Source organism: Mytilus californianus, unplaced genomic scaffold (assembly GCF_021869535.1).
Source record: "Mytilus californianus isolate M0D057914Y unplaced genomic scaffold, xbMytCali1.0.p SCAF_9, whole genome shotgun sequence".
Lineage (NCBI taxonomy): Eukaryota > Metazoa > Mollusca > Bivalvia > Mytilida > Mytilidae > Mytilus > Mytilus californianus.
This window is the reverse complement of record NW_026262745.1, coordinates 99,223,926-99,250,532: the sequence shown is the minus strand read 5'-3', so window position 1 is coordinate 99,250,532 and position 26,607 is coordinate 99,223,926. Positions and strand designations below refer to the sequence as shown.

General features: G+C 33.4%; 1 protein-coding gene across 1 annotated transcript; it reads left to right on the top strand.

Annotated features, from left to right (window-relative positions):
* The first annotated feature begins 128 nt into the window (after positions 1–128).
* Positions 129–25,847, top strand: LOC127716651 (protein mono-ADP-ribosyltransferase PARP15-like). Its single transcript, XM_052222897.1, has 11 exons — positions 129–213; positions 4,905–5,014; positions 8,253–8,326; positions 12,884–13,111; positions 15,290–15,511; positions 17,177–17,222; positions 18,432–18,514; positions 19,363–19,599; positions 19,980–20,204; positions 24,217–24,874; positions 25,476–25,847. Exons 2-11 carry the CDS (start codon positions 4,912–4,914, stop codon positions 25,736–25,738), a joined length of 2,139 nt encoding a protein of 712 aa, XP_052078857.1. The 5' UTR covers positions 129–213; positions 4,905–4,911; the 3' UTR covers positions 25,739–25,847.
* The last annotated feature ends 760 nt before the right edge of the window (positions 25,848–26,607 follow it).

The window sequence follows — 26,607 nt, the reverse complement described above, 5'->3', positions numbered from 1 at the left end:
AAAGATGAATGATCGATGCCAAAAACATATAATTTATATACTCAAGATTGGAAACAACGTTAATTGTGCGTCGATCTTGGTTCGAGCTCGGTAATAATAAATACCTATTTTATCATGTAATGTATATCCCGCAAAATATATAAATTATTTTTAGCAACAGAAAACTGAAGGAAAGGAAGTTTTATATCCAGATGAACAGGATTGAATAATATGGTATGACAAACAGTACATCTTTCTTACATTACAGTAGCATCATGAAACAACAATCAGAAAGATTTCACTTTCTACTTTTAACTTTCACTTTCAAAGATATCTTTACTTTCACTATCGATATATAGAAACAAAGAGTTATACTGGATTTCTTATTTCAACGGAATGGTGCATGCTTAGGTCTACTAAAATCGGTCACTTTTAAGAATTCAAAAAGCTTACACAGGAAAAAGTATAAAAAACAATCTGATTATTACATTGATTCTTTTAAATAATTGTGACATCGAAATATTTTGCCGACATCAAACGAGTGTTACAATGTAAGTTTAACTGCCATCAGTCATACACATTATATTTGATGACAATACAGATGATTATGTACGAACATAAATATAATACAAATAACTTGTATTAGCTGTTTACTATCAATTCCAAGTTTACTATCCACAGCGGTCACTGATAATTAGGGCCCCGATGAATGGTGTACGGCCTATAGTGATCAGTCTGTCCGTCTGTCCATTCGTCCGTAACAAATTGTGTCCGCTCTATATCTAGAGAACCGATGATTTCAAAGTTTATACTTGACATGTATATTAACAACACCAGAGGGTGTGTCATAATGTATGTACAACTTCCTAGGTCAAAGGTCAAGGTCAAAAACTTTGGTTTTAGTTGACAACCCCATGTCCTATGATAAAGATCGTGTCTGCTCTATATCTTGAGAACTGTTATGATTTCAAAGTTTATACTTGACCAACACCAGAGGGTGTGTCATAATTTATGTACAACTTCCCAGGTCAAAGGTCTAGGTCCAAAACTTTGGTGTCAGTTGACAACCCCATGTCCAATGATAAAGATACAAAATTTTACCACACATTATTCACAGCAGGGCCTACAGAGATGGCTCCAATCTCAATGATATCTAGTTGATACTAGATAGCAAATATACGTACAAGTTATTTGTAGTATATTTATGTTTGTATAATAGAGAAAAATGCAAAAATAATTGAAATTAATAGAAAATAAAAAAAATAACGGATTTTGGAAAAAAAGGGGGAGGCTAGAAAAATTATCCTGTCCCTAAGTACCAATGATTGATTTTTGTTTGCTTTAAATCCAGTGGCAAATTTATCTTTCAATGTACAGGAGGAGAACAAGTTTACAATAAACACAATAGGTCTTCAATAGGGGTCGATCTGGACATGGAAGGGAAATTTGGAATACCACAGAAAAATGAGGATATATTTTAACAACAAAATTTTAATGATGACATCACTGGGTGGATGGCACTGCTGGTGGAGGTTTCCTCCCTTAAAGTATCACCAGCCCAGTATACAGCACTTTGTCTTGTGTTCTATCATTAATATGGTCACAATTATAAATTAACTGTTTTTTTTTTTATAAATCAAATCAAATAACTTTATTGGTGTAAATTCCAATACAGGAATGATACCAGCTGACATTTACAAAATACAAATACAAAAACAGACAAAAATAAACAAAAAACAAATATACAGAGATATGTTTTCTCAATGATAAGAGACACATATTTTATATCTACATTGCGTGGAGGTGTTATTCATACTATATTATCACTTCAAGCTATAACAATACGCTTTAATACTACAACAGTTCTTAACAACATTATGTTTGCTTTAAATGAATGTTTGAATCATACATATCGCATATTCCAGCTACACATACAGTACAAATGTCAGTATCATTACTTTTCAAAATGAAACTAGATTTATCTTGTTCAGACATATTAACAAAAGATGGAACTATATCACTTAAATTACAAAAGAGTATATTTCTATTAAATTCTAAAGCTTTACATTTAATGAGGAAATGGAATTCATCTTCAATTCCATCCTTGCATAGTGGACAAATTCTCTGTTCTAAAGGTATTCTAGTATATCTACCAACTTCTATTAGTAATTTGGTATTACTACTGTGGATTCATTATTATTCGTTGGATACCAATTTTCGTGGGTTTCGTGGGTACAGATGATCCACGAATTCAAATGTTCAACGAATAACATATTTTCAATAGACTTTGCATACAGAAATTGACAAAACCACGAAATCAAATATCCACGAATATGCAAGTTTTCATTAATCCACGAAAATTGATACCCACGAAAATAAATGAATCCACAGTAATTCTAATCTATTGGATTCTCTTCCCCTGGAATAGATCACATTAGCTGTTTTTGGCAAAACCTTTCCGAATTTGGGTCCTTAATGCTTGATCTTTAACTTTGTTCTTTATTTGGCCTTTTGAACTTTTTGATTTGAGTGTCACTGATTAGTGTTTTGTGGACATAATTTGCGTCTGTGTAGAAATTTTTAATCCTGGTATCTATATGAGTTTATATTTTATAGGGACAGGAATTAAATTTAACCTTGCAACAGGTGCCCTCAAAGAGGTGTTGCAAGGGTTCTTAACATGCAGAAAGCGTGGCACTCTCTCTTAATGAGGCATTGGATTTATTGTCCCCATTCTGATACCAGCTTTCTTTTCCCCAGTCACCCTTGAGGTATCATTTTGTTTAGGGATGTTGACTCAAATTTTTATATCTTATTGACTGTAGATGGCAGGTCAACTATAGGTCTTAAACTTTTTTAATGATACATTTGTATTTGTTATTATTCAGTTTTAATTTCAGAATCACCTTCATTATGAACCCTCAAAGCCCAATATTTGAAGGCAAAGGATGCATAAGAACCATTGTTGTCTAGACAATGAGTAAAGAAATTAGATGTAAATTTGAAAATGATTGGAATATATATTGTCAGGGGTTCAAATTTACTTTAAGCAATGGAAGGTCCAGTTGAGCAAAAAGACTGAAAGGTCCTATATTCTTAGATATAGAAGGTCCAATTTTAAGTGAACTTAAACATTCAATTGATGCTTACCCTTCCAAAGCTCTCATTGTGTGTTGATTTCTGTTTATGCTAGTATCTGAAAAAAACCATGCATCCAATGTTTTGGCAAAGATGGTATCTAAGCTAGGTCTGTTCTTTTTTTGAATTAAAACTTTGTGAAAATTTAAGTTTACTGCTTTTCATATTTTATTTGTTTACTCTTTATATGTAAAAAAATTTTATCAGTCACCCCCAAAGTATCCCCCATTTCATCAGGTTTTCTGTTTGAAGAGGTCCCCCCAAATAGATAACTTTACATAGTTGTTTCTTATGATGGTCAAATGATCTGTATACTTTTTGGTGAAAATAAGATTAAAACTTTTTGAGTTACGGGAATTAGTAACTAAAACAGGTGTGTGTTTTTTTTCACATGTCACGCCGTATCTCAAAAAAAATTTATGATTATTGCTTAAAACTTTACACACTTCTTAGTTATATTAATCTTAAGATCTGTATACTTTTTGGTGATGATTCAAAATTTTATTTTTGAGTTATTGAGTATTTTGTAAAAAAAGGGGGAGGGGTTTTTCACATGTCGCGGCGTATCTCAAAAACGATATATGATTATTGCTTAAAATTTTACACACTTCTTAGTAATATTAATCTAAAGATCTGTTTACTTTTTGGTTTTGATTCAAAATTATACTTTAGAGATATTTATTTATTTTTTTTTAAAAAGGGGGGTTTTCGCATGTGGCGCCGTATGTCAGAAACTATTTATGATTATCGCATAAAAATTCACGCACAAGACAACGGGCATATCATGCCCTCATGGCGCAGCTGTTTATAATACTAGATTTATAGATTTTATTCAAAATACTTTTGGATTTTTTTCAATCTGCAAGAAATAATAGTCCATCTGGTGTAGCTAACTATTCCAGCGGTAAGGTAAGAATCCAAAAATGGAAGGTCACAGACCTTGGACCACCGCTAATTTGAACTACTCATTGTATTTCAAAGTACCAAATTGATTTTTTTTCGTAAAAATAAATATGTCTTAGGTATAAAGTTACACCATTCATGCCATTTATTATGTTTACAAATAAAAGTTGCTGGAAGAATATATGAAAGTTATGCACCCTTGAGTGTTTTATATAGAGACAGTGGTCTTAGTTTAACCAGAAACTGTTCTTGTAATATACCGTAAAATACAATGCAAAAACATAAAAGAATACATAAAAGCAAGCAAGGAAAAAACATTTTATTTCATTAAATGCAGTTTTTTTCGGTTTTGATATAATACATATGACAGTGAAGATGCATATGAGACCATTACAGTTTTATGTTCACTCTGGCCTTTGTTAGTCTTGTATGTTTTTTAATTTTAGTTCATATATATGTTTTGGAGTTTAGTGTGATGTCTATTTTCACTGAACTTGCACACAATTTTATTTAGGGGCCAGCCGAGGACCACCTCCGGGTGCGGGATTTTCTCGCTGCATTAAAGACCCATTGGTGGCCTTCGGTTGTTGTTTGCTCTTTGGTTGGGTTGTTGTCTCTTTGACATATTCCCCATTTCCATTCTCAATTTTATAAGCAGGTGCAAAAAATATATGCACAGTTATGGTTCCTTCTTTGAGTCAAATGTGTGGACTTGTATTGAAAGACCACCTATATTGTAATACATTTTTAGTCTTTTCCCTTGAGTAGTCTCTTAATACAGGTAACTTGCTAATTATTTTGATTTTGATTTTCACATGCAACATCTCTTTTTATTCTTTTTGATTCATTTACTTATTAATTGGGTTGTTATTCTTTGTTTTCAGCAGTAAAATGTCCGACAGTGATGATACATGTAGTTCTCTGGATAATTCCTTCAATTTGGATTCAAGTGAAGATGAAGATCCAGAAAGGGATACCAGTACATTCTTTGCAGGTAACCAGTTTTAAATAAGAAAAAAAAAGAAAATGTGGTATCTGATACAAAAAATTTAACAATACTTTTAGATATTTGGATGATATATTGGCTCTCAATAACGACAACTTCAGTATGTATACTAAAGAAATTTATCCTGTTGAACTTACTTTAAATAAAGCTAATAATAGCAATGACCACTGTCCTTTCCTCGATCTTGATATCTATATCATTAACGGGAAGCTTAATACAAAAATTTATGACAAAAGAGATGATTTTTCATTTCCTATCGTTAATTATCCATTTTTAGATGGTGATGTTCCCTTGTCACCATCTTATGGTGTTTATATATCTCAACTTGTACGATTCGCTCGTGTATGTAACAACGTATTAGATTTTAGCGAGAGAAATTTATATATTACTGAAAAATTATTACACCAGGGTTTTCGATATCATAAACTAGTCAAAACATTTACTAAATTTTATCATTGGTATAAGGACATCATTCGCAAATATAACTCAACATGCAGACATCTTATACGTTCGGGTATTTCACATCCAATCTTTTATGGTAATATTCTTTACAAAGCACAAAAATGTCAGTATTCACCTCAAAAGCTAACAAAACCTTTAAACAGACTTATTAAGAAGGGATATAGTTACGATACTGTTGTCAGGTCATTAAAAATTGCATAATTTGGCTTTAATATTGATTCACTTATAGGGTCTTTGCATCGGAATTAAACATATTTATTCTAAAACCAGTTGTTGGCATGACACAGGTTATGTTCTTCTCATATATTTTATGACGGTATAATACTAAACCCCTAACAGGAGGGATTGTGCCTGATATTCATATGATGAAGGCATAATCTTTCAATCAGTTTAATTGAGGTCTGGAGCTGGCATGTCAGTAACTGCTAGTAGTCTGTTGTTATTTATGCATTATTGTCATTTTGTTTATTTTCTTTTGTTTCCTATTCTCACATCGGACTCGGACTTCTCTTAAACTGAGTTTTACTGTGCGTACTGTTGTACGTTTGATTTTTCTACATTGGCTAGAGGTATAGGGGGAGGGTTGAGATCTCAAAAAACATGTTTAACCCCGCCGCATTTTTGCGCCTGTCCCAAGTCAGGAGCCTCTGGCCTTTGTTAGTCTTGTATCATTTTTAATTTTAGTTTCTTGTGTATAATTTGGAGTTTAGTATGACGTCCATTATCACTGAACTAGTATACATATTTGTCTAGGGGCCAGCTGTAGGACGCCTCCGGGTGCGGGAGTTTCTCGCTGCATTGAAGACCCATTGGTGGCCTTCGGCTGTTGTCTGCTCTATGGTCGGGTTATTGTCTCTTTGACACATTCCCCATTTCCATTCTCAATTTTATGATCAGACAGGGGGCATAACTTAACACGTAGCTTTTCAAAATTACCTACCGGTATATAAGTATGTTTATTATACCTCACGCAACGAGTTGCGGAGGGTATAATGTTTTTGACCCGTCTGTCCGTCCATCTGTCTGTCCGTCCGTCCGTCCGTCAGTCTGTCAGTCTTGTTTCTTGTCATCGCAACTCCTCTCAAACCATACAACAGAATTTCACGAAACCTTTTTAGATAATAAGGACATACTATGTAGTTGTGCATATCGACAGGAAGTTACGCCCCTTTGAACTTATTTACTTTAATGTACTACTGCAACAGTTTGTCACCGCAACTCCTCTCAAACCACACAATAGAATTTCATGAAACCTTTTCAGATAATAAGGACATACTACGTAGATGTGCATATCGACAGGAAATTACGATTCAATTTTTTTTCTAGGAGTTACGCCCCTTTGAACTTATTTGCTTCAATTAACCTCTGCAACAGTTTGTCATCGCAACTCCTCTGAAACCACACAACAGAATTTCATGAAACTGTGTAGATAATAAGGACATACTATGTAGATTTGCATATTGACAAGAAATTATACAATTTTTTTTTCTTACAGTTATTTTATTTCTCCAGTGACAATGTGGGGACGTGGGGTATGTGAGCGTGCTCACTAAGGTTCTTTAATTTGCCCAATATACTACTGCAACCTTTTGCCATCCCAACTCCTCTCAAACCACACAACAGAATTTCATGAAACCTTTTCAGATAATAAGGACATACTACGTAGATGTGCATATCGACAGGAAATTACGATTCAATTTTTTTCCAGGAGTTACGCCCCTTTGAACTTATTTGCCCAATATACTACTGCAACCTTTTGTCATCGCAACTCCTCACAAACCACACAACAGAATTTCATGAAACTGTGTAGATAATAAGGACATACTATGTAGATTTGCATATTGACAAGAAATTATGATTCAATTTTTTTTTCTGATACAATTTTTTTTTCTTACACTTATTTTATTTCTCCAATGACAATGTGGTGACGTGGGGTATGTGAGCACGCTCACTAAGGTTCTTTCATTTAAAATAATTCACTTTTAAATATTACTTATGTAAGATACCTTTGAAAATATTTGTTTACAGAGGTGTCCATTCATACAGGTTTTAATGTTTTTATGTCCCACCTAATATAGTAGAGGGGCATTATGTTTTTCGCTCTGTTCGTCCGTCCGTCCGTCTGTCATGGTAGTTTTTGATGAAGTTGAAGTCCAATCAACTTTATCAGTTTTAATTATCTCTTTCAATTTTATGTAGTAAAATAATGTAAATGTTCATAAAATCTTCATGCAGTCCATGCTTCTATTGAAATTTAAAGTAACTATATTGACATATATGAGGTATATATAAAATAAAAAGTAATGACTTGTTTAACCGGTATCCCTGGCTGATAATTGCCAATGAGATTACTTATATAACAGTTAAAAACAACAGAAAACTATACACAATAACAAAATAAATAAGATGTGGTATGAGTGCCAATTAGACAACTCTCCATCCAAGTCACAATGTATAAAAAGGTTAACAATTATAGGTCATAGTAGGGCCTTCAACAAGGAGCCTTGGTTCACACCAAACAGCAAGCTATAAAGGGCCCTAAAATGACTAGTTTAAAACAATTCAAACAGGAAACCAACGGTCTAATCTATATAAAATACGAGAAACACCTATGAACCACGCCAACAAACGACATATCACATAATATACCATGGTCAGAATGCTTGCATATAAACATTTAGATTCACTTTTCTTGAATAAGAGATAAAAAGTTTTAAGTGAATATTGTTTGTGATAATTTTTAACAATTTAATTCTATTTATAGGTACTGTCAAAGTATCAATAACAGTCGGCAGAACAACAATATCAGTTGTTGAGGGGGATGTCTCTAATCAACAGGCAAGAAATATTTAAAAATATATTATGGATCTTAAGGATGTTCTCTCCTCCATTTCAAAATGACTTACAAATCAAGAGCAAGTAAATAATGGAACTTAAATAACAGAAAAAAATGACATTTCCATGTCCTTGTTTTTGGGATATGATCAATTGAAAATTTGGCGGGAAATGATTCCCTCTAGATTTTTCATACATTGAACATAGGCACCCTTTTCTTTAAAAAAACACTGAAAAAATAACAAGCATTTTGAAGGATTTTCAAAAATGGCTTTTAAACTATATATGTTAAAAAATTATGAACTAAAAGTAGGGTTAGCAGGTAAACAAGAGGATTCCAATAATTTGACAAAAAGTGAAAAACAATAGCAGCAAACATCCTTAACAGATGGTAAATTTTTCATTGTGTATGTCAGATGCTCCTGGATTGTTTTACTTTCATCGGATATCCTCAAAGCCAAAAGTTATTGAAATCCAAATGTACAAAAAAGGTTACCATGGTGGCTCTAATCTTATTTCTATATGAATTTTACAGAGATAACCTTGTGACTTATAATAACAAGATTTGTTTGCACAACTTAGAAAAGTAGAGGAGCATCAAGTTTTCTGGTCTGTCTATCCATCTGTCTTTTTGTCTGTCTGTTAGTATTAGCTGGTTCAAGTTTTTTAAATGTAGTCACATTGACTTAAAACTAATAAAATTGAGAATGGAAATGGGGAATGTGTCAAAGAGACAACAACCCGACCATAGAACAGACAACAGCAGAAGGTCACCAACAGGTCTTCAATGCAGCGAGAAATTCCCGCACCCTGAGGCGTCCTTCAGCTGGCCCCTAAACAAATATATATACTAGTTCAGTGATAATGAACGCCATACTAAACTCCAAATTGTACACAAGAAACTAAAATTAAAAATAATACAAGACTAACAAAGGCTAGAGGCTCCTGACTTGGGACAGGCGCAAAAATGCGGCGGGGTTGAACATGTTTATGAGATCTCAACCCTCCCCCTATACCTCTAGCCAATGTAGAAAAGTAAACGCATAACAATACGCACATTAAAATTCAGTTCAAGAGAAGTCCGAGTCTGATGTCAGAAGATGTAACCAAAGAAAATAAACAAAATGACAATAATACATAAATAACAACAGACTACTAGCAGTTAACTGACATGCCAGCTCCAGACTTTAATTAAACTGATTGAAAGATTATGTCTTCATCATATGAATATCAGGCACAATCCTTCCCGTTAGGGGTTTAGTATCATACCATCATAACATATATGAGAAGAACATAACCTGTGTCATGCCAACAACTGGTTTTTATACGACCGCAAAAAAATTTTTGTGGTCGTATATTGGTATGACGTTGGCGTCGTCGTCGTCGTCTGGCGTCGTCCGGCGTCGTCCGAAGACACATTGGTTTTCGCACTCTAACTTTAGTTTAAGTGAATGGATCTCTATGAAATTTTACCACAAGGTTCAATACCACAAAAGGAAGGTTGGGATTGATTTTGGGGGTTATGGTACCAACAGTAAAGGAATTAGGGGCCAAAAAGGGGCCAAAAATAAGCATTTTTGTAACTTCCAGACATAACTTGTGTGTTAGTGTATGGATCTCTCTGACATTGTACCACAAGGTTCCATATCACAAAAGGAATTATGGGATTGATTTTGGGGGTAATTGCCTTAAAATATTAGGAATTAGGGGCCAAAAAAGGGGCAAAAAAACAAGCATTTTTCTAGTTTCATGACAATAACTTGTGTGTAAGTGTATGGATCTTTCTGAAATTGTACTACAAGGTTCCATATCACAAAGGAAAAGCTGGAATTGAGTTTGGGGGTAATTGCTGAAACGTTTAGGAATTGGGGGCCAAAAAGGGGCCAAAAATAAGCATTTTTCTAGTTTCCAGACAATAACTTGTGTTCAAGTGTATGGATCTCTCTGAAATTGTACTGCAAGGTACCATACTACAAAGGGAAGGCTGGGATTGATGATGGGGGTAATTGCCTCAATATTTTAGGAATTAGGGGCCAAAAAGGGGCAAAAAACAAGCATTTTTCTATTTTCAGGACAATAACTTGTGTGTAAGTATATGGATCTTTCTGATATTGTACTACAAGGTTCCATATCACAAAGGGAAAGCTGGGTTTGAGTTTGGGGGTAATTGCCCTAATCGTTTAGGAATTTGGGGCCAAAAAGGGGCCAAAAAACACATTTTTCTAGTTTCCAGACAATAACTTGTGTTCAAGTGTATGGATCTCTCTGAAATTGTACTGCAAGGTACCATACCACAAAGGGAAGGCTGGGATTGAGTTTGGGGGTGATGAATCATAAGGGGGTTCAAAAAATTTGGGGGGGGGATTTTTTTTTTTTTTTCCTTTTTTTTCTTTTCTTCCTTTTTTTTTTCTTTTAAAATTTTCCATTTTAAGTTAGTTATTTCTGATTTATATTTAAAAGCAAATAATAATGATATGGTAGGAGATACACACCAAACAGGATGTGTAAATTATTATATAATAAGTATTGTGCAATAGCAAGAAATTTTCAATTGCACAGTATTGCACAATAGCAAGAAATCTTCAATTGCACAGTATTGCGCAATAGCAAGAAATCTTCAATTGCACAGTATTGCGCAATAGCAAGAAATATCCAATAGCACAATATTGCGCAATAGCAAGAAATTGTCAATTGTACAGTATTGGGCAATAGCAAGAAATATTTAATTGCACAGTATTGTGCAAAAGAAGATACTTCGTATAAATTGCTTATTTCTTGACCAATTTCAATGGGGTTTTATTCTTGAATTCTTGGGGTTCTTTAATATGCTGAATCTAACCGTGTATTTAGTTTTTGGATTTTTGGCCCCCGTTTTTAAATTGGTCCACATTGAGGTCCAAAGGGTCCAAAATTAAACTTTGTTTGATTTCATCAAAAATTGAATTATTGGGGTTCTTTGATATGCAGAATCTAACCGTGTATTTAGATTCTTAATTTTTGGTTCCGTTTTCAAATTGGTCTACATTAAGGTCCAAAGGGTCCAAAATTAAACTTAGTTTGATTTTAACAGAAATTGAATTCTTAGGGTTCTTTGATATGCTGAATCTAAACATGTATTTAGATTTTTGATTATGGGCCCAGTTTTCAAGTTGGTCCAAATCGGGGTCCAAAATTAAACTTTGTTTGATTTCTACAAAAATTGAATATATGGGGTTCTTTGATATGCTGAATCTAACCATGTATTTAGATTTTTGATTTTTGGGCCCCGTTATCAACTTTGTCCACATTGAGATCAAAAGGGTCCAAAATTAAACTTTGTTTGATTTCATCAAAAATTGAATTCTTGGGGTTCTTTGATATGCTGAATCTAACCATGTATTTAGATTTTGGATATTGGACCATAATAGGTGAATGTCCAATTTAAAATTTTTAAGTTCTTAGACCACATTCATTCTGTGTCAGAAACCTATGCTGTGTCAAATATTTAATCACAATCCAAATGCAAAGCTGTATCAAGCTTGAATGTTGTGTCCATACTTGCCCCAACTGTTCAGGGTTCGACCTCTGCGGTCGTATCAAGCTGCGCCCTGCGGAGCATTTTATTAAATAAATGTGTTTAGTGCCAATGCAAAGACCCTATAAGTGAATCAATATTAACGCCAAAATATGCAATCTTTAATGACCTGACAACAGTATCGTAACTATATCCCTTCTTAATAAGTATATTTAAAGGTTTTGTTAGCTTCAGAGGTGAATACTGACATTTTTGTGCTTTATAAAGAATATTTCCATAAAAAATTGGATGTGAAATACCTGAACGTATAAGAAGTCTGCATGTTGAGCTATATTTACGAATGATGTCCTTATACCGATGATAAAATTTAGTAAATGTTTTGACTAGTTTGTGATATCGAAAACCCTGGTGTAATAATTTTTCAGTAATACATAAATTTCTCTCGTTAAAATCTAAAACATTGTTACATACACGAGCTAATCGTACAAGTTGAGATATATAAACACCGTAAGATGGTGACAAGGGAACGTCACCATCTAAAAATGGATAATTAACGATAGGAAATGAAAAATGAAACTAATGTTCATTATGAATTAAACCCTTTAAATGTAATGATGAATAACAGGTTTGACCCAAAAAACATCGTTCACTGAACATAGAAATGTGATAGTGGGAAACTAGTACATGTTAGGTTATAAATTTTATGACTCATTAAAATTTCAGACTACAGGGTTTCTTAGTGGTGCATGAACTAATTACCCTTCAAGAACACTTGAGTTCACCTTCCCAGACTAAGCTAGCTAAATTTCTTGACTTTGTGCAATTGATAATAAACCCTTGGCATTTTGTAAGGCAGTTTTCTATTGTTGAAGACCCTATGTTGGCTGCTAGATGACATTGTTTTTTGTGTCACTGGTTTGCTGTCTTATATGTAGTTGTATACCTCACACCAATTTGAATTCATGTTTACATGTTTACTGAAACAGTTTAAGTTTCTTATGTGTCAAGTAATCACATGTTGAAACATTGAACTTTTTGAATTTCAGGTTGATGTTATTCTGAACAGCACATCAAAGAAGTTAGACTTGAATGCTGGTAAAGCTTCTAAAGCACTACTAACAGCTGCCGGTAACAGTTTACAGACAGAGTGCAAGGAGAAATATCCAAATGGGATACAGGCTGGTGAAGTCGCCATAACAGGGGGAGGTAATCTGAAATGTCAGAATGTCTTCCATACATCTTTATTGAAATGGAGTGAAACAAATTCAAAACAGGTATGTATATGGATAGGGGAAATGTAGAGTATGCTCCAATTAGATGGCAATCCAACAATAGATATATACAGACAGATTTCAAGCTATGGTTGTCCTACAGTGTATCTACAATTTTTCAAGCTCTAAAATGTCCCAAATCCATAAAAGTTCTTAGTAAATTTTTCAGAACTTATCAAATATGTGTCATGGATACCATGTTCTGTGACAAGAAAACATTTTAAAAGTAGTAACAAAAGATAATCAGTATACTTTTTTGAAATTTGCACTCTGTAAATAAAAAATATAGATTTTTTATTAACAAAATGTTTTAAATTGGGAAATGGCAAAACATGGACCTAAACAGGAAAATGAAAGACTTGAATTATATATATATATATATATATCTTTTCCACAAGTTTATTGTTTTCTGTTTGGTATTAAATTAATATTAAGATCCATTTTGTACTGGTGATCAATTTATTTGGCAATCGCCAATGGCAGTCAGCCATCCGTTGTTCGACCTGTTAGTCAAATGCGTTTTATTAAAATATACTTTTTCACTATTTTGGTCTTTTGGAAAATGTTGTTTGTGCTGTATTTAGACCCCTCTACCTAGAAATTTGTTTTACATGCACACGTATAAAAATTGCGGTTTTTATCCAATGCAATCATAGGTTTGAACGTTGTTTTCAATTTAGACTTGTTTATATTTTTCCGTTTGGGCTTGTATTATATTTTCCTTCGGGTTTATATGATCCGTTCATCCTATTTTGACTCTTTAAAATTCAAGAGTCTATCCTAAATTGAGGTAAATTATATGGCCTTCCAAATACCGTTTCGATCCCTAACATCACTGAAGAGACATTAATTGTCGAAATCCGGATATGGTGTATAAAAATTTGTGCACCTCATGTTTGTGCTAAACCATCTTTTCCACAAGTTTATTGTTTTCTGTTTGGTATTAAATTAATATTTAGATCCATTTTGTACTGGTGATCAATTTATTTGGCAATCGCCAATGGCAGTCAGCAGGGTTTAAGAACATCCGTTGTTCGACCTGTTAGTCAAATGCGTTTTGTTAAAATATACTTTTTCACTACTTTGGTCTTTTGGAAAATGTTGTTTGTGCTGTATTTAGACCCCCTCTACCTAGAAATTTGTTTTACATGCACACATATAAAAATTGCGGTTTTTATCCAACGCAATCATAGGTTTGAACGTTGTTTTCAATTTAGACTTGTAAAGATATAGACCTAAAGAATTTTTTCAAAGCAGGGAAAACCAATTTGGGGCTTATCAAACCAATAATGAAAGGGTTCTCCAATTTAATGAATCAAAGCAGTGATTTCAAATTAGATAAGTCACTACTTAGTGACTGTGTAATAAAAAATAATCATAGCGGCCTGTAAAGGGAGATAATTTTATAAAAACAAAAGTAACAAAGTTAAAACATTCTTAACAAGAATTTATTCTGGTAATCAGAGATTTTAAAGTAGAAAATCAACTAGTATTTATATTTTCTTCATAACGAATAAGTTGTACGATTGCCAATGAGATAATTTTGCACTAAATATAAAAAGTGACAAATTGCAGTCTCTAAAATACTATGTCTCAGCTGTTCTTATTCTTTTCACATATGGTTACAAGAGCGCAATTATTTGTTTACATTTTACTGACAAGTTTTTTACCCCAAGATGGTACTCAGCATAGAATCTTGTACGGCTTCTGATTGGATGATACAGTATTTGAATTACTTTTAATCGAAAGCTTATATCCAATTAGGTTTAAAAAATCCAGAAAAACAAATTCACATTGTACAAAGTATAGAAAATATATTCAATTTCTCCATGTCAGAGCCATTAAAAATCTGCCTTTTTCATTAAGCGAAAAAAAATAGACGATGTTTTTCAACTGCATTTTAAGTATATTTTTGCCACATGACCATATATGTTTTTTTGGTTGTTATGCAACACTGGCATGTCTTTTAACAGGAACTGCTCCCCGTTTTTTTCCTAGTTAGTGAAGTCTTCGAGAAATAAAATATGGAACACCACTGGTACCCTATTGAACATGCATTATGAATAATTGCACTCTTGTAACCATATATATGGTCCATGCTAAATAATGTAAAAATAGAAGTTAGAGTTATTCCCCCTACAACATGTTACATACATAATCACACATATTGAACAATTTCAGGTCCACAAATCATTTATACAGAAAAGCCTATCAGAAATGGACAGTAGAGGTTTGACATCAATGGCTTTTCCCGGATTGACCACTGGTTACCTCAGGTTCCCCAAGCGAGCGGCAGCTAAATCTAAATGTATTAACATCCAAGAATACTTTGAGAACCACACGGATACTTCTATAACTGACATCAGATTTGTCATTCACTCTTCTGACCAAAGGACATTAAATGTATGTTTTTCTTCCCCTGCTTTAAAAAAGTGGGGGTATACTGTTTTATCTCTGTCTGTCTGTCCATCCATCCATCCATCCATCCATCCATCCATCCATCCATCAGTCCATCCATCAGTCAGTCCATCCGTCCCATGAATATTTTTCGTCGCATCTTTCTCAGGAACTGCATCATAAGGATTTCTGAAATTGGGTTTCAGGGTTTATATAAGTTAGCTTTACCGTGTGATGCATTTTCAGATTCATCACTCAACAACTTCCTGTTTACCGAACACTTGTATAATTTTACACATGATAGCCTAGTTGAAAATTTTCGTCACATTTTTCTCAGGAACTACAATACAAGGATTTCTGAAATTTGGTTTCAGGGTTTATATAAAGCTGCTATACTATGTGATGCGTTTTCAGATTCATCACTCAACAAATTCCTGGGTGGGCGGGGGTATCATCAGTGAGCAGTAGCTTGCAGTTTCATTTGTTATTTATTCTTTCAGCTCACCTATAACTTGTGTGCAATTGCCTTCAATTAACATTCTTTTTCATTGTAAACTGTATCATCTTCAAAGAAACACTTTGATAAATTTCATCAATCTTCCTCAATATGATGACTGTTATGAACATTTAGTGTTGTTAATGTTAGGTATTAACTTTGAAACAATAGTTAAAAACTGTTGGTAACAAAATTGTACAAATTATTTTCATTGGTCTTTAAAAGTTTTGCATGCCTGCTTAATTGAGACCTTCAATCATGAAATGTTGACTTCGGATATTATCTCACATACTGTGAAAGTACTTTAATTCGTGGTTATCAATTTTCGTGGTTAGAGCAAAAGTTACATGTTCGGGGATTTTTATTTTCGTGGAGTTTAGTTTTCTAAAAGAAAAACAAATAGTGTGTAGAATTGAAGCCATTAGAAACGAATATTACAAATTGTCTCGATTGAAGGAAATTGCAAAGTAAACATTTAAATTGTTGCACCCGTGTAGTGATGACACTCATTAACCTGAGATCGAGTGATCAACAGATTAAAGACCATCAAAGGTGTTAATTAGGCCATAAACATGTCACTTAAAGAAAACAGTTACATAAACAAATGCTACAAATATACATTGAATTGTAAGATTAATTCTTATCAAAAGCAAGCCCAGCATGAAATTGTTATTTCCCGTACAAGAATTATGAGGATATAAAATGAACACTTTATCATAGCATATCATCACTGGAAATCTGACTTTCATCGATCAAAAATATTTTTTATGAGAATTAAAAGATCAGAAGTTGTACAGTTTAGGTTTTTAAAGATTAAATGGGTATAATCCTGCCTGCAGTTGTAGTTAATAGTGCATTTGCACTGAGACTACTGTTATAGTATTCTCAGACTTGCCGATATTCAATGTATTCTGTAGATCATATCAGTAGTCAAACCTACATGGGAATCTTTTCATTTCTTGATTTGGACAACAGTTGTTATATTTCATTGGACACTTAAATTCGTGGATAAAGCCATCCACGAAAACCACGAAAATTGGTTCCCCATGAATAAAAGTACTTTCACAGTACATAATATACAAGTATTCCATACCTGTCTGTTGATAACTGGAGGGTAAAAAAATAAATTATTGTACTGGCTTAAAGTGATTATCAGATATTTCCGTACTTTCCAGGCTTTCATTGCTGAAGTAAAGAGATGGAGATCTTTTATCAATCAATGTAAGTAAATTATATAGCTAAATAAAAAAAGGAAACTGTTATTAAAGGTAGAGTTTTTCTTTACTTTTTGTTATATCCTAGTTTTTACATGATTTTTCTCATGTATACTTTTACTTATATCATTCTTTACCGGAATGAAAAAAGTATATAAATCAACCAGGAACCAGCTTACGCATTACAATGTAAAGAATGGAACTGTTTTAGTTTCACAGTCGTATTCTAGAAGTAAGTATGAGGTACGGATTTTCCGCACACTCTCACCGTAAATAATTTTAATTTATACATGCTATACGAACTTCCCATTAATATGAAAAACAACTTTCTCAATTGTTTATTCGGGATTTTAACTTGTGTTAACACTCCTGGGGTGGTCTAAAATCATTTAAAAGTATTCTCAACTTCTACTTTATGATTGAATATAAGTTTTCCGTGAAATTACCACAAACAATTAAACACCGTTTGAAATTATGAGAGTTTCATTAGAAGTTTTTCAAGCAGTTACAAAAAGTTTTTTCATGAATTCACGTGGCAAGAAGTGGGTTGCGGACAATGCACCAGTGCGGACTTTACAAGGCTTATTACTGTAGCAACTGTAGGTCACCATACAGCCTTTAACAATAAGCCAAATCCATATTGCATTGCAAGATATAAAAGACAACAAAATGACTTCTTGATTTTTGAATATAGCAATTAATAAACGAAAAACTAATATGATTGATATACATCAACAAATGACTACCACTGAGTTACAGGCTACCGACTTAGGACAGGCACATACAAAATATTTTATTAAAAGAGGGAATACAGTACTGTAAATTTAGAAATTATTGCGATGTTTTTATTATTGCAAAAAATGCGACAGGGTTATAATCGCAATAATTTAAACTCGCATTTTGAAAATTTTTATATGAATTAAACAGGATTTTTCTCAATATTGCAAAAATTAAAATCGCATTTTTGTCTAAAATGACAAAATCACAATAATAAATGCACGCAATAATTTCTGAATTTACAGTATTTTGATATATTGTTATTAAGCAAAACTGCACTCCCGATTTTAGGACACATTTTAAATTATGTTCGCTCTTCACAATGACTTTCTTCAAATATAATTAAAATTCTCATTGGGGTATGCCCCACACTTCTTTTATTCATATTAAACATCAAAACTTCCTAAGAGTAGTAATTTCTTTTTAATTTGGATTTTAGCTGTCCAGTGCAGAGATGTATTTACTACTCAGATAGGAAACACAAGTGTCAAGGTCAAAATAGACAAAATGCAAGAACAAGATGTGAGTATACACACAGAAGATATTAACAAGCAAAATATGACTAGCCAAAAAAAAAAACTGAGTCATAACAACTTAATTAAATGCATGATTTATGCTACTGAGAACCATTTCTTTCCTTGTTGATAATTTTTTTTCTTCTTTTTTTTTGAAAGAGTAGACACCTATGTAGTTGTCTTTTTTAAATTAAGAAACCATTTTCTTAGATTTGCTATGCATTAATGGTAAACTCTGATTGAAACAGTTAAATTTACATTTCATACCCACAAAATTTAAACTACAATAGTACTAGTTTATATTGAAATAAAGAAAAAAAAACGAACTTCTTGAATCACATGATTTGAAGATTGATTGATTGGTTTTGTTTGAATGCCACTTTTAACACTAAAGGCTGTTTCATTGCAGCCAGTTTTTTTTGTTGGAGGAAAGTGGAGTGCCCAGGAAAGAACCAACCTTTGGATTTGAAGAAAAAAATTATATCCTATTAAAAAGTAGTACAATTTTTTATGCCATATAATCCTTTCATCTACAAATTAAAAGACCCATTGAGGCCATACATGCCTTTCATCTACTAATTGAAAGACTCGTCAGTGACGCACGAATGAAAAAAGTTAAAAGGCAAAAAAAGGTACAAGGTTGAAGAGCATTTAGGACCCAAAATTCTGAAAGATTTTGACAAATACAATTAAGGTAAAAAATGGTTTGTAGAAATGATGCACCATGCAGTTTCAGACATTAAAAACTTTGCATCTATGATACAAGATGTAAATTAATATATTGAGTTCTATGATCAAAGGGCAATAACTCTAAGAAGAACTGAGATTTTCAGAAGTTCACATTTTGTTTTACAGGTTGATGTGATTGTGAACAGTGTCAATTCTCAGCTGAAGTTGGATAAAGGTTCCCTGTCTCACACACTGGTTTCTGTTGGTGGCAATTCCTTACAGACAGAATGCACAAACAAATATCCTAATGGTGTACAAGTTGGACAAGTTGCAGTGACATCTGGCGGCAATTTAAAGTGTAAACAAGTCTACCATAGCTGTATAGGGGATTTTAAAAATCAGGACAAGTCTGAATCAAAAAAGGTAAAAATAAGGACAAGACGAAATCCCAAAACATTGAAATAGGCTTACTATATAAAATGGATTTTCAGATGCAGATCCGGGATTTGAAAAAGATATGTAGCTCCATAAAGGTTTGGTGGGGGGGGGGGGGGGGGGGTCGGGAGAGGGACTAGACTGCCTCTGATATTAGGAACAGAAAACTAGAAAAAGTAAAAGACTATTGATAAGATGTAACTGTAAAATATTTCTTTTAAATCTGTCCAATAGCACTTCCATAATAAAAAACAAATAATACTGGGTATCCATCCATGACACAAAATCAGTACATATACAGCATAAGCATTATAAGAAAAATCTGTAAGAATGCTTTTTAGGTTTAATATAAGTTAATTTATTTTCAGTCTATTCAAGAAATGGTGAAGACCTGTTTAGACACAGCACACACTAACAGTATGACTTCCATTGCGTTTCCATGCCTAGGTACAAGATACAGACATTACCCAGCCAAGCTGTCTGCCGAGGCAATGTTTGATGGTATACGAGACTTCACAGCTAACAACATGTCATCATCTGTATCATCTGTTATCATTGTAGTGTACGGTTCTAACTGTGAAAATATTGCAAAGGTATTTCTTCTACATTGTGACTTGATTTAGCCAAGCTTTAATTCTATGTATTTATACCCTGCTCTAAATGGGGGTGGGGGGGTATAGGTTGATCTACCTTTTCTCTCACTTTGCATCTGTTGTCGTCGTTGTCGTTTGCTGACTTTTACCAGAATTTACTCAACTGAAACGTTTTGGGCAATGTTAACCATACTTGGCCATAATCATTATTCTAATGCAATTATTTTGTATCAATGGTTCTGATTGGATGACAGTAAGCGTAAAATTCTCTATCTCCTTGTCTGTAACTAAGGAAGCCGACATTTTGAATTGCGGAATGTATTGACATGTAATTTCTACAATAATAAGCAAACAACTCACATGTTGAACCTAGAAATCTTCTTTTTATCAAATTTTATTACATTCTGAAGCGGTCAAGAAGCCAGAAAACGCCCGGTGTTTACGTTTGACGCCGGAAGCATACCTATGACGTCACCTAGTTTAGGGGCCAAAGAAGATAACATCTTTTCGCGGAATTTTCTTAAATGAAAAGTTACACTGAAATAATGATTGAAAATGAATTATGTACTTGTTTTGCATTAGAATAGAGATAACTGTATTGTATTTGAAGCTTTGCGGATGTCCATCGGAAGTTTTACTGTCGCAAATACCCGTTAACCTGTCTCGGCTACGCGTCGTCAGGTAAACTAAATTTGCGACAGTAAAACTACTGATGGATGTCCGCAAAGCTTCAAATACAATACAGTTATCTCTTAATTGTAGTATCTAGGTTAAAAAATGTGTCTGATGACCCCTCCTGCCAACCATCATGGCTGATATGGCTAAAAATAGAACATAGAATGCAAGTTTTGTCTTTTATCTTGAAAATAGCTATAAGTACAGAAAATTTTACGGGCAGAAATGTTCATAATGAGTTCTACCTACCGTTTTCATGTCCAAAGTGTCAAATGACTACTTAAAGGAGTTATTGACCTTAAATGATGAATTTTACCAATTTTTTGTCTCCCTGCAACCAAATTTGCAAAATGCGAGACAAAGATATTAAAATCTGGCCGCGTCTGCGACTGCATTAACTATATGTTTTTTTATTGTACTTTGACCTCATTTCATTGATCAGTGATAAGGGTAAAGTTATGTGATCAAGTCTGTATCTTAGATACTATAAGCAGTTGGTCAACTATATTTGGTGTATGGAATGATTGTAAGGTGTACATGTCTGACTGGCAGGTTTTATCTGACCTTGACCTCAATTTCATTGTTCATTGGACAATGATTACTTTTTGTGGTTTGGTCTATTTCTCAGATACAAATGTACTATAAGCAATAAAGCCACTTTATTTGGTATATGGAATGATTGTAAGATGTACATGCCCGACTGGTAGGTTTCATCTGACCTTGATCTAATTTTCATGGTTCATTGGACAATGTTCAGTTTTTGTGGTTTTGTTTATTTCTCAGATACTTTAAGCAATATGTCAAGTATATTTGGTGTATGGAATTATCGTAAGGTGTACATGTCTGTCCGTCAGGTTTCATATGATCTTGGCTTCATTTTCACGGTCATTGGTCAAAGATAGGTTTTTGTTGTAATATCAGTTTATCAGTAACTATAAATAATCAGGCTGCTACATTTGGTGTATGGAATAATTGTAAGGTGTACATGTCTGTCTGGCAGGGTTCATATAAGCTTGACCTCATTTTAATTGTTAATTGGTCAATGTTAAGATTTAGTGGTTTGATCTGTTTCTCATGTACTATTAGCAATAGGACCACTATATTTGGTGTATGGACTGATTATGATGATTGTTAGGTGTACATGTCTGTCATGCATTGTTCAGCTGACTGTGACTTCATTTTCATTTTCATGGATCATTGATAATGTTAAGCTTATGTGATACTCATATAGTAAAACCTTCATATTACAGACTTTCACCATGCATTCAATCATAAGTAAAACAGGAGAGACATTTCAGCATGTGCACTCTTATTTCCCTATTGCTTATTATTTTTTAAACTATAAAACGTAGATACAGAGAACCTTTAATAGCAAAATTGAACAACAAGACAAGATCTACAAATAAGTCAACATGGCTAAAATTGTCAGAAGACTTCATTGTAGTTATTGCCCTTTGATGACCATTTTTGTCGAGCCTGCGACTTTTGTCGCAGAAAGCTCGACATAGGGATAGTGATCTGGCGGCGGCGGCGTTAGCTAACTTCCTAAAAGCTTTATATTTTAGAAGGTGGAAGACCTGGATGCTTCATACTTTGTATATGGATGCCTCATGTTACGAAGTTTCTGTCAGTCCAATGTCCTTGACCTCATTTTCATGGTTCAGTGACTACTTGAAAAAAAAGTTTAGATTTTTTGTAATGTTAAATTCTCTCTTATTATAAGTAATAGGATAACTATATTTGGTATGTGCGTACCTTGCAAGGTCCAGACTGGCCCTCATGCCTGTCAGACAGTTTTCACTTTACCTTGACCTCATTTCATGGATCAGTGAACAAGGTTAAGTTTTGGTGGTCAAGTCCATATCTCAGATACTATAAGCAATAGGTCTTGTATATTCGGTGTATGGAAGGACTATAAGGTGTACATGTCCAACTGGCAGGTGTCATCTGACCTTGACCTCATTTTCATGGTTCAGTGGTTATAGTTAAGTTTTTGTGTTTTGGTCTGTTTTTCTTATGCTGTATGCAATAGGTCTACTATATTTGGTGTATGGAATGATTGTAAGGTGTACATGTCTAGCTGGCAGGTGTCATCTGACCTTGACCTCATTTTCATTGTTCAGTGGTCAAAGTTAAGTTTTTGAGTTTTGGTCTTTTTTTCTAATACTATATGCAATAGGTCAACTATTTTTGGTGTATGGAAATATTTTATGATCTATATGCAGTCGCACAGGTTTCATTTGACCTTGACCTCATTTTCACGGTTCATTGATCAGTGTTAAGTTCTTGTGTTTTGGTCTGTTTTTCTTACACTGTATGCAATAGGTCTACTATATTTGGTGTATGAAAGGATTGTAAGGTGTACATGTCTAGTTGGCAGGTGTCATCTGACCTTGACCTCATTTTCATGGTTTGGTGGTTTTACTTAAGTTTTTGTGTTTTAGTCTGTTTTTCTAATACTGTTTGCAATAGGTCTACTATATTTGGTGTATGGAATGATTGTAAGGTGTACATGTCTAGCTGGCAGGTGTCATCTGACCGTGACCTGATTTTCACAGTTCATTGCTCAGTGTAAATTTTTTTGTGTCTTGTTCCATTTTTATTCTTATACTGTTTTTGATAAGTGAACTATATTTGATGTATGGAATGTTTATGAGGTGTTTATGTCTGTCTGCCAGATATCATATGACCTTGACCTGATTTACATGGCTCATTGGTCAATGTTAAGTTTTCCTGCTGAACTTTGTCTTGGTTAAGTCTGTTTCTTAGAAACTATAAGCAATAGGTCAACTATATTTAGTGTATTGAATGATTGTAAGGTGTACATGTATTTCTCCTTCGGTTTATATGACCTTGACCTCATTTTCTTGGATCATGTTAAGTTTATGTGATAGTTGTAGTAAAGCTTTATATTTAGGACTATCAACATAATATCAATGGTTAGTAAAGAAGGCGAGACATTTCAGCATGTGCGCTCTTGTTACCATTTTTCCCTAATATTTTAAAAACCATAATGAATAGATAGAAACTTTAATAAGCAAAATGGTCAGCAAGATATGTTCTACAAATAAGTTTAATGACTGAAATCTTTAGTCAACTCTTTATTGGAGTTATTGCTTTTTAATGATGAAAATCATTTCACGCCAACTTTTCTATGGCTAATTATATATATCTCTAAAACATGCACACTGACTCTTCAATTTTTTCAGCTTTTTAAGTTCCTTTATTCATATACTTTCAATTCATAACAGTCTTTTAAAGAGCTTGTTATTTTGAAGCAGAGTAGCGAACATCCTTAAATAAGAATTTTTTTTATAATTCATTGTTACTTTTGTAGGCTTTTGAAGCAGAAGGAAATTCCAATGCTACAGGAGGCCAATCAGTTGTTAAGGGAACAAAGGAGTTCTGTTCAAAGATGTATCAAACAGAATTGTATCCCCCTAAATCTTGGACCCATTACAGTTCAGTAAAGTCAGCAAAGCAGTGGAAAAGTAGTAAACCTGAAGATGGGAAGTATTTTAAACTAATTGAAATTCAATCAACGGACAATGTTTACCAAGCCATTGAAAGTTTGGTTCAGGACACATGGGAAAGTGGGAAAGTAGGTCATGGTCGTGATGCAGCAGGTCTTGGAGGTCACACAAAACTTGTCGTGAAGAAAATAGAAAGACTTGAAAATATTGATTTGTGGGAATCATATGGCCATCTTAGGTCACAACTCTTTCACAAGGCATCTGACATTGACATATTTGATCCTCTTGAAAACTTGCCAAATTCAAAAGGACCAATCAAAACATCAGAAAATATTCAGTCCGTCCTAGAAAATGAAATTTACCCTGAAGTCAATGAGGTTTACCTATTTCATGGAACAAAAGCTGACAACTTCGATGCAGTGATGTCCAAAGGATTAGATTTCCGTATGGCAGGGGATAAAGCTATGTTTGGTACTGGAACTTACATGGCCGAAAGCTCTACTAAAGCTGACCAATACACAGGTAATATGCAATCTTACTTTAATGTATCTTCTCAAACCGTGAAGTTAGAAATCTTTTATTGAGGTAATTTTAATAATAAAAACCAAATTCATGCAACTCAGAACCCAAATATAAGTCCCAACCCATGTCACTTTCAATTGCGTCATTTACCATAATCAATAAATTGTTGTGGAATAAGTTATCTGTTTTTAAAGCACCCAAACAAATGGCTAGTCTGGGTCTTTATTGGAATTCTTTAATTTTTTTGCCCAATGCTCAATTTTTGTATCTCCAGTTCATAATATTTCCTTCCCAACCAAGATATGAGTTGGAATAGTGAAGTACCTTTAGTGGCCAAGTTAGACTCAAGCCATTTAGCCTATTGAATTATCTCCTTGAGGGTCTCGTGGTAGTATTGAAAAGTATGTTCTTGTGTAAAACCCAATATATTAAGGAGCTTGGTGGTGAAAAACCTAATTTGATCTTTGATGGAGGAGTGAACTGGAATTGATCCAAATTGAAAAAAATATTTCAATCAATTACATAAAAAATTATGGGTAAAAACCCCAAATTGTAAATCTTATCTGGAGCTTTGTAACATACATACTATCTTGTATTACAGATCCCAGGAACAATAGATCAGCAGATGAGAAGAAAATGATACTTGCCAGAGTTTGTTTAGGAAAGATCTGCCTACTACAGAAAGCCATGAGTAACCTTAAGAAACCTCCATGTTCTTCTTGCCAGCAGGTGGCTTGTGAGCATGGCAGTGGGCATGCATGTGATAGTGTTGTAGGTGATGGTGGCTGGATCTTCAGAGAGTTTATTGTTTACAATCAATTTCAAGCCTACCCAGAATATGTTATAACTTATATACGTCAGTAAAACTGTTTACCATTATTGATAATTTATGATATTTATAGGTTTGTTTAAAATTTTATTTAAAATTTTGTTCATAATTTTATTTATTATTTTTTTATAATTTTTTTCTTAATATTTTCTAAGATCAAACAAATCTTTAGGGATAATTTCATAGGGTGGTACTTAACACTGCAGGGAGATAACTCTGTAAAAATCAGATGAATGTTTTAATCATGTTTTATTGTTATGGAAATATTAAGCTTCTCAATGATCAAAATTAGTGTTTGTCAAACTGCTATATGTCCAATGAAATTTACCGATAAAGTGTGTGGTTCAAGTTTTTGAAATTTTTACATTTTTGTCAAAGGGTCAAAGTAAATTAATTTTAGTCAAGGTGTTTGGTACCACCTTAATCTTTGAAACTGAAGAAGGCTTAGTGGCCTGATGATGTTATCTGTTATTGATGAGTAATTTAAGACCCAAAATATATTTTTATGTATTTTTTTTATTCTTTATGTATATATTGTTGGTGAGTTAATAATTTAAGAGCAATCAAGTTAAATTTTGGGATTTTGACACAATTTTCATGCCTTACTATATGAAATCACACACATAATGTAAACCAACTTATTTTTTCGTGGATATTTTATTTCATGTTAAGCTTTTTCTAGATGACTTTGCATTGGTTTTTTTTTTTCGCAATTTCTAATTTTCTTCTTGTATTTATATAAGGAAAAATCCAAGTTTTACATGTTAGCATTACTTTTCTACTTGTAATAAATCGCTGTCATATATTAGTTGTTTTACAGTAATATATCTCCCTACAAAAAGCTCTAGGAGAAACATTTGAGGGATGATCCATTTGATTTTTATTCTTTTTGAGAGTCCACCCT

Excerpts from the sequence above, each read along its gene's own strand:
- LOC127716651 (XM_052222897.1), top strand. The coding sequence starts at position 4,912 with ATGTCCGACAGTGATGATACATGTAGTTCTCTGGATAATTCCTTCAAT. Across the intron at positions 15,512-17,176 it reads CTGACCAAAGGACATTAAAT|GCTTTCATTGCTGAAGTAAA; the intron begins GTATGTTTTTCT and ends CGTACTTTCCAG. Across the intron at positions 20,205-24,216 it reads ACTGTGAAAATATTGCAAAG|GCTTTTGAAGCAGAAGGAAA; the intron begins GTATTTCTTCTA and ends TTACTTTTGTAG.